Here is a 9488-nt window from a genome sequence, read left to right on the forward strand (position 1 = left end):
AAACCTCAAAGATGTGGCTGGTTTTTTCTTTACAGATGATTCTATTTGTTGCAGCTCTACAATCTCATCTTGAAAAATGTACATGAAAACCACTGTGTAGTTTAATCTCCTCGTCAAGATCCTCTCAACGTATTATTACTTCATTCATAGTTTAAATATATTTAAATATTAATATCTGTACCATAAATCGTATTGATCCCATGAAAACAGTTTCCTTACTGAGGACTGACACCTGAACGTTTATCAAACAATCAACAGATTTCATTTGGAGTCAAAAAGAAAAGGAAACTTTAAAACCTCCTTAAATTCACAGAGGATGGATGAAGGGAAACACACACACACACACACACACACACACACACACAGACAGACACACACACACACACAAATGGGAATGTTGATGAAAAGACACAACACATGAAGATCCAAACTGATTGAAGTTTTATTTTATCAAAAATAGATCACAATTGAGGATTGTCAAAATAAACATGGCAATAATCAAAAGGTGCAAATGAAAAGCAGGAAGCAGCTTCAGCTCTGAAGCTCTCGCTCTGTTGCTTTGTCTCGTCTCTACATGAAATGAGAGAGTTTGGTGAAAAGGTCTGAGGATGAAGCATGAGAATAAGATGTGATGAAAACTGATTGAGGTGGATTTGTGGAAGTCTGTCATTATTAATGATATTATAATTAATGCACACACAGTATGCAGAACAACCAGCAGCTCACGTCCAGCGACGGCTCAAACCTCCACTTCTCCTCACTGACGACCAGAGAGTGGACAAACTCATGTTTAACGACGAAAGGGGAAAGGTCGTGCTGTTGTTCAAATATCCATAACCTGGATATGATTTCCCAAAATGTGAAACTTTTCCTTTAATCGTCTGAACTTTGTGTCTCACAAAAAAAATCATCATCAACTTCAAATGTGTTTTTCTGAGTAAAGTTAAAAACCGTAAACTGAATTTACACCATCGCTCGTCAAGATATGTTTCAGTAAAGATTAAATCTTATGAAGCTTTGTGAGGAACTGACTCCGCCCCCTTGGTTCGATGGCAGGAAACCATCTGCAGTACATTATTGCCTTTTGATTCAATATCACTGACATTCAATCACACTGACTTTGAAAAATAAGTTAATAAAATGTGCAAAGAAAATATAAAAAACCAAGATTATACAACCCAGTTCATTTGATGATAATACATTTTCTTTTTCTAACTTACTAAACGGCAGTTTATCGATTATTCAACTTTAGTTGCACCAGAAAATCACAGAGACATAAAAACCTCAGGTCTGACGGCTGTGTTCAGATGACGTCATTAAAGCTTCTGTCGACAAAGAGCAAACACTGAGGTAGATGATTATGATTTAACAGATTTTACAGCGTTCTGATAAAAAAACAAACATAAAAAACACAATCAGAAACATTCAGAATTATCCAAAAAGTGTCGGTGTGTGCGATGAGTTTCATTTCTGCTGCTTCGCTCGTGTTTCAGCTCAAAACACGAGTTCTCATCCGAGCTCGTTTGTTTTTACTGAAGTGAAAATAAAAAATTTAAATGCTTCTGCAAAGATTTACTAAATAATTCACAAGTTAACCGATTTTTCTCAATATAAAAAATAACAGTATGATACTTTAAAAATATAGATTTATAAACTCACCCCAGTGGTCGAACAGAATTATTTGAGTAAACTTGATATCGATGAGTTGTTGTTGTTGTGTTTGTTGTTGTTCCCATGTTTCAGATCAGTGTTGTTGGTTGAGTTCAACTTGTTGTCCTCTGTTTCCATGTGTTACTCTCCAGACGTGCAGTCATAAGTTGTGGTTTGAACATGGGAAACATCTGGAACACGTAAACACACGATGATTCACGATGCCCCTCAGAGTTCTGATCTGAAGACGTCTCAGCTGCGTGTTTCCAACCAGTGTTGTTTTAATTCACGTTCGTCAGCTGAAGAAAGATGAAGATGAAGAAGAGGAGGAGGGACCGAAGCAGAGGAAGCTCCCCACCTGGAAACAAAAAGCAGATCCCAGTTATTCCGAAGGTTTTAACACATTTTATTTCTAAAATCTGTTGTTTCCTTTTCTATGATTGAAAATCCCTTTGGCTCAACTTGTTTTTTAATAAATAATGAGGTGACATTAATCAATTATTAATAATTAATCGACTGATATGAAAAGTGTCACCCAGTGTAACACACGTGTTTATGCATTTAATGTTTATTAGAAGGTCACTATGTAACTGTTATTGATCAACAGCGCCCCCTGCTGACACACACAGGGTGATTCATTCTGTTGTGGTTCAGATCTCTTCATATTTCTTTGTTTCCTCCTGAATGCTGGAAAGAAACTCTGGTTTTTAATAACTTCTGAGTCTTTTTAACTGATCTCAGTTCAGCTTCACTTCCTCTCACAGGAGATGGAACCAGCTCATAAACGTGTGTGTGACGAAAACTTCCTGATGTGAACATCTGATTTCAAGGGTTCTAGACACAGGTTTACAACATTCACAGAGTGGACATAAAGAACACAACTGGACTCTACGCGTACACACACACACACACACACACACACAGGTTGCACAGTGTGGAGTCACATGATCTCTGTCCACTCGAAGCTGCTGGACAGATTCTCTCATCGCTGACAAAGAACCTAACAGCAGCTGAGTGAAACTCGTCAGTGTCGTGTTGACCTCGACCTGCGTCCACACATATGATCAGAGAGGACATGTGGGGGGGGGGGACACGGTCAGTGACACGTCATGTCTCCTGCTCTCTGTTATGTCTCAGTGACATGTAGGACGAGGAGCCGGTGGTTTCATCTGCGTCTCATTGTTCCTTCAACCTGTTCACGTGCACACACACAACCTGCACACACACACACATCCTGCACACACACACATCCTGCACACACACAACCTGCACACACACACATCCTGCACACACACAACCTGCACACACACAACGTGCCCACACACAACGTGCACACACACAACGTGCCCACACACAACGTGCACACACACAACGTGCACACACACACCCTGCACACTGACTGACAGCTCAGTTCTTACATAGACAGAATAAATGTAGCAGCTCATTATTTACGGCACAAAACCAGCCACGTATAAAAGATGGAGCAGGTTCAGCTCAGTGCAGAGGTCGCAGGAGGTCACAGGAGGTCAGAAGAGGTCACAGGAGGTCACAGGAGGTCACAGGAAGTCACAGGAAGTCACAGGAGGTCACGTGAGGTCACAGGAGGTCACAGGAAGTCACAGGAAGTCACAGGAGGTCAGAGGGGTCACAGGAGGTCACAGAAAGTCACAGGAGTTCACAGGAGGTCACAGGAAGTCACAGGAGGTCACGTGAGGCCACAGGAAGTCACAGGAGGTCACGTGAGGTCACAGGAGGTCACAGGAAGTCACAGGAAGTGAGAGGAGGTCACGTGAGGTCACAGGAGGTCACAGGAAGTCACAGGAGGTCACGTGAGGTCACAGGAGGTCACAGGAAGTCAGAGGAGCTCAGAGGGGTCACAGGAGGTCACAGGAGGTCACAGGAAGTCACAGGAGCTCAGAGGGGTCACAGGAGGTCACAGAAAGTCACAGGAGTTCACAGGAGGTCACAGGAGGTCACAGGAAGTCACAGGAGGGCACGTGAGGTCACAGGAGGTCACAGGAAGTCAGAGGAGCTCAGAGGGGTCACAGGAGGTCACAGAAAGTCACAGGAGTTCACAGGAGGTCACAGGAAGTCAGAGGAGGTCACAGGAAGTCACAGGAGGTCACAGGAGGTCACAGGAGGTCACAGGAGGTCAGAGATGTGAACAAAGCTTAGGACTGTTTAACAGACCACAAGCTACTTGATAAATAACCTTTAAAAACTGGATTGCTGGTGGAATCAGATCTTTTGAGTTTGAGATCTTCACCTAACAGATGCAGAATCACTCACAGGCTCTTACAGCAAACACCTGTGTGAGTATTTTTATTTTGTATACGGACTTTCTTAACGTTAATTTGTGATCATCCTTCTTCTTCATTGTGTAAAACCAGATGTGATGCAGCTGCTGCCACCTGCAGGCCCGCAGCGGTACTGCTCCAGATCAGGCCCGTTTGAAATGAGTGAAGGTTTGACTTCAACACTTTTTCTTTAAAGTATTTGAGTCTGGTTTTGAGTTTGAGTCATAAAATGTGTTCTATGAATATTAATCTGCATCGTTATGATCAGATTCTCCAGGTCCTGACCTAATGGAGCCTGTTAGTTACCTGAGAACATAATTAATATATCAGCTGATCATAAATGTATTATTGGTTTGATCGATATATTTTCTTTTTGCAGCTTCAGTTCTAAAGTGGCGTCAGTTCAGATGTTTAACACGTAACAAGAAAAAGATCAAATGTGGATTCATACAAACATCAACACAACATGTTATTAAAGCTTCTGTTGTGACTCACCTCAGTTTAGACGAGTCGTCGTCCATCAGATCATAATCCAAACATGGACATGTGACCTTTTGACCTTCACGTTGAAAAAAACGTCTGTTGTTATGATTCCATCAGTCCATTAAAAAAATTCCACTTTTTATATCAGCAGGTTTGGTTTAGTGCTTTGTCTCTGGAGTCCAGAAGTGTCCAGATGAGGACCCCCCCCCCCCCCCCAGACGACATGTGACCTGTTGTTTGTTTGTGTTCTTTCAGTAAATTAAATCCTGGAGAAATGAAGTCTTGGTTGATTGAGGCAGAAAGTGAAGTGATAAATACAAAAGGAGTGTATCTGACACATGAGCTGATTTGATCAGTTTTGATTGTCAGTATTTTTTTTGTTTGTGGAATCAACATGAATTTTATAACTAGAAATGTGACATTGAAGCTGAAATAAAAAAAATCGCTCTGAAATATGAACTTTGAAAACTTCAAATTGAATTTCATGTGGATGTGATTCTTTTATTTTGAAGATTCTTGAAGAAAAACATTTTTTTAATTAAGTTCAGTTTAAATAAGGTGGATTCTGACAGTTTTCAAAGTTTAATATTTCAACATTAGAGGCTGAAAAGTTTAATCATAAAGTCAATTTCATTTGAACAGATTAAAGAATTAAGTTTGTCCTAATTTTTCTTCTATACACATACATATATATGGATATATAGAGTTGTCATGGTTATGAAGCTAAATATCAAAGTTGTGTTGATTTTTCACAGTGTTTGAATTTAAATAAATACTTTATCTAAACATCTGAATCAGCTCAGTGTTTGTTTTTCTCACATTAATATCTGTACAGTTCATATTAGTTCAGCTCCTCAGATCCCGAATCAGATGATTTGTCTTATTTTTCTTATATTTGAATCCTGTTTTTTTTTTTCTACTAAAAACACAGGAATGAAAAACCTCAGTTTGATCTCTGTGATCTGTGTTTATCATTATTTTTTTAATATTTAAATCCTAAAACACAGATGATTCTAATATCTGCAGCTCAGTGTTGATTGTGTGTATGATTCCTTCTGGTTGTAAATATGATATTAGACGGTTTCCAGTCGACGATGAACCAACGTGGAGGTTCCCTGTCTCTGCTCCTCCATCCTGCTCCTCCTCCTGCTCCTCTATCCTGCTCCTCATGCTCCTCCTGCTCCTCCTGCTCCTATTCCTCCTCCTCCACCTCCTCCTCCTCCTCCTCCTCTAGTTCCTGTGACAGACAACACAGACAAGTCTGGAAGGTTGCTATAGAAACTGCCTCCTCCAGAAGAGGCTGCAGGAGCCGGTCTCCTCCACGCGGGGGCGCTCCTGGTTAGGAGACGCTGCGCCTGGTTTTCATAACAAACAGGTTTAACCTCCTGAAGCCGACCACGTGCACGTCAATAACACAGTGCGTGTGGCCCTGTTCTTGTCTCGCAGGCTCCTTGTGCAGAAGCCTGATTCGAACCCAAACATGGAGTCACAGGAGAACCGGTTCCGTCTGATCCGACTGTGAGCCGGACAGGAAAATACATGAGGCCGAAATAACATGTGTGCGAGTGCGTGTGTCAGCCTGTAGCTCTGGATGGAGCTGGTCCTCACGCGTCTCTGCTGCAGAGCGACAGAGAATCAGGTGTAAACTTCGAACCTTCACCTTGAGGGACACAGAAGACAAATCACTGAGAGACAGAAGAGAAAAGACAAAGTGCTGCACGTGGCGGACACGCGCCCGGCCGGGACGCGGGAGTGGAGGAGCCGGGTTCGAGCCCCTGGTTCCGTGCGGGCAGGAGGAAGAAGCCGGACCGGAGCGCACGGATGTTGGAGATGGCACGGCCCGGCTCCCTGTGCGCGCCCCGGTGGTGCGTGCTTGCGGCTCGCTCACACGTCGGTGAGCTTGCCCGTGCACGCCTTGTGCGGGCTGCAGTTGGTGTACTTGATGGAGTCCGCGTCCTCGCTGCCCAGGTAGTCGGACTTGCACAGGGACGGGTTGCTGTCGTTCCTCTGGAACTCCCCGAACCGCGGCGGCCGCTGCCCGCAGGTCACGTGCGTGTACTGCAGCTGCTCCTCGTGCTCCGTCTCCCGGTGGTAGAAGTAGTTGAAGTTGGACACGATGACCGGCACCGGCAGCGCGATGGTGAGCACACCGGCGATGGCGCACAGCGAGCCCACGATCTTCCCCCCGATGGTGACCGGACACATGTCCCCGTAGCCCACCGTGGTCATGGACACCACCGCCCACCAGAAGGCGTCCGGGATGCTGGTGAACCCCGACTCCGGGTCGTCGGTCTCCGCGAAGTACACGGCGCTGGAGAAGAGGATGACCCCGATGAAGAGGAAGAAGATGAGCAGGCCCAGCTCCCGCATGCTGGCCTTCAGGGTCTGGCCCAGGATCTGGAGCCCCTTGGAGTGTCTGGAGAGCTTGAAGATCCTGAAGACCCGCACCAGGCGGATGACCCTCAGGATGGCCAGGGACATGGCCTGCTGCCCGTTGCCCTGGTGCTCGGCCAGCTCCAGCCCCAGGGTGATGAAGTACGGCATGATGGCCACGATGTCGATGGTGTTCATGATGTTCTTGAAGAACGCGGGTTTGCTCGGGCACGCCAGGAACCGCACGAGCAGCTCGAAGGAGAACCAGATGATGCACAGAGTCTCCACGATGAAGAACGGGTCCGTGAACGGGTTCGGCTTCTTTACGCGCGCGGTCCCGTTCACCAGCAGGTGCTCGTCCAGCGGACGCGCCTCCTCTCTGAACTCCGGTAAAGTCTCCAGGCAGAAGATCACGATGGAGATGAGGATCACGAGCACGGACACGATGGCGATGCCCCGCGCGGGTCCGGAGCTCTCCGGGTACTCGAACAGGAGCCACACCTGCCGCTGGAACTCGTTCTCCGGCAGCGGCCGCTCCTCCTCCTTGATGAAGCCCTCGTCCTCCTTGAAATTCTCGATCACCTCTTCGCCAAGTTCGTAGAATTTAATCTCCTCCATGAAGATGTCCACGGGCACGTTGACGGGTCTGCGCAGCCGCCCCCCGGACTGGTAGTAGTAGAGGATGGCGTCGAAGCTGGGTCGGTTCCGGTCGAAGAAGTACTCGTTCCTCAGCGGGTCGAAGAAGCGCATCCTCCTGCGCGGGTTCCCCAGCAGCGTGCACGGGAACTGCGCGAGCGTCTTCAGCTGCGTCTCGAAGCGCAGCCCGGAGACGTTGATGACCACCCGCTCGCAGCAGTCCTGGTTGTCGGCCGGCTCCGGGTCGTACCGGTCCCGGGCGGACAGCGCGGCCAGTGCCACCGTCTCATCCAGGTTCTCTCCGGGCACCACGGTCATCGTCCCCCGGCCCCCCGCGGCGCCGCTCCCCGCACCTCGGGCAGACTCCTCCGCGCGTCTCTTGGAACCAGGCGAGCGTCTCCGCGCGTCCCCCTGCGTGTCCTCCCGCCGCAGGCGTCACGTCTGCGGGTGGACCGGTTCCTCGGACATGTTCGTGCCCCCCCACGCGCACTTTCCACGCTCACCTTTCCGCGCACACGCTGCTGTCGTCTGGTCACATCCACTGCATTTGAAGAAGGCTTTGCCCTCCACGAGCTGACGTGTGTGTGCACGCTCTCTCACTGAGGGGGGGGGACAAAAACACACATGCACGCACATATGCTCAACATGAATCCGGTCCAGATATTCAGCAGCGAGCCTTCACAGCAAGATGAATCCGTTTCAGACACGATATCCGCGGTTTGGACACAGAGACGCGTCGTGCGTAATGAGCGTGTCGTCCCCAGCGTGGCACAGCCTCAAGGTTATCACAGGAGCGGCTGTGGACGGGGACATGTGCGGACGTGGAGCTGCAGCTTCACCGCGTAAATGCGCGTTTGGAGACGTGGAGGAAGGATCTCCACATTTCATGAACGACTCGTGTGATTGAATCCGCGGTGTGAGGAGAACCTGTGGCTCCGTCCTCTCTCTCTCTCTCTCCTCTCTCTTCTGTCTCTCCTCTCTCTTGTCTCCTGTCCCCTCTCTCTCTCTCTTCTCTCCTCTCCCCTCTCTCTCTCTCTCTCTCTCTCCTCTCCTCTCCCCTCTCTCGCTCTCTCCTCTCTCTTCTGTCTCTCCTCTCTCTTCTCTCCTCTCCTCTCCCCTCTCTCTCTCTCTCTCTCTCTTCTCTCCTCTCCCCTCTCTCTCTCTCTCTCTCTCTCTCTCTCTCTCTCTCTCTCTCTCTCTCTCTCTCTCTCTCTCTCTCTCTCTCTCTCTCCTCTCCTGTCTCTCTCTCACTTGTTGTCACGCTGCAGCCTTGTTTAAACACCAAACCGTTCTGACGTCTGCACATCAGCCCCGCACGAGCCGGAGCGGATCCACAAGTTGTGCACGACTCACAGGATCCGGGTCAGATACACGATGTGCACGAGAAACAACACGTTCGTGCGGGATCTCAGGAGTGGAAAGCAACGTGTCAGGGACATGAAGGTGTAGCCTGTGCAACAAGTGGAGGGAGCAGAGGGAGAAGCTGCAGGATGGAAACCAGGGAGAGTTTCTGGGCTGCAGCTCAGAGCAGTGACGTGTTTTCCTAAAATAGCTGGATTTCTCCCAGGGCCGCAGGAAAAGTTTCTTTTCCCATGGAATGACCCGAGGGAGCCGCAGAGCGAAGATGGAAACACGAGACGGAGAGAAAGAGATGATGACATGAAAACTAAAGAACAGACTCAGGCTGAACAGAGAGTCACTGAGAGTCATTCAGAAAATATGAGTCAGGCTGAGGAGAAAGAGAAGTTCACCTGAATCAGGAGAAACCAGAAGAGACTCAACTGCAAAGACCAGTTCCCCACATGAATGGTTTTAAATATCATCATGATCATTTCTTCAGACTCAATTCAACAGAAGAACTAAAGACCTTCATCAACAACATGTTGCTGCACCCGGAGACGAGGAGTTAAGAAGCAGGAGCAGAACATCCAGAGGTTGTGGTGACGCCTCGTTCTCCACGAAGAGTCTAGCAGAGGAAGTTACAGGTCTGGACTGGTGAGGACTGGTGGTTACTAAATGAACGAGGTGTTGAACTGGGAACCAGAGCAG

The 9488-nt window shown here is 47.8% G+C and overlaps 1 protein-coding gene and 1 long non-coding RNA gene across 2 annotated transcripts; both read right to left on the reverse strand.

Moving 5' to 3' along the window:
• Positions 1-429: 429 nt before the first annotated feature.
• On the reverse strand, positions 430-4615 carry LOC133948531 (uncharacterized). Its single transcript, XR_009920061.1, has 2 exons — positions 4443-4615; positions 430-2008 (listed from the first exon to the last, which is right to left on the reverse strand). It is a non-coding gene; the product is annotated as an uncharacterized LOC133948531 (long non-coding RNA).
• Positions 4616-5610: 995 nt separating this feature from the next.
• On the reverse strand, positions 5611-8405 carry LOC133949159 (shaker-related potassium channel tsha2). Its single transcript, XM_062383360.1, has one exon. The coding sequence runs from the start codon at positions 7755-7757 to the stop codon at positions 6315-6317; it is 1443 nt and encodes a 480-aa protein (XP_062239344.1). The 5' UTR covers positions 7758-8405; the 3' UTR covers positions 5611-6314.
• Between the last annotated feature and the right edge of the window lie 1083 nt (positions 8406-9488).

Source organism: Platichthys flesus, chromosome 23 (assembly GCF_949316205.1).
Source record: "Platichthys flesus chromosome 23, fPlaFle2.1, whole genome shotgun sequence".
Classification (NCBI taxonomy): Eukaryota; Metazoa; Chordata; class Actinopteri; order Pleuronectiformes; family Pleuronectidae; genus Platichthys; species Platichthys flesus.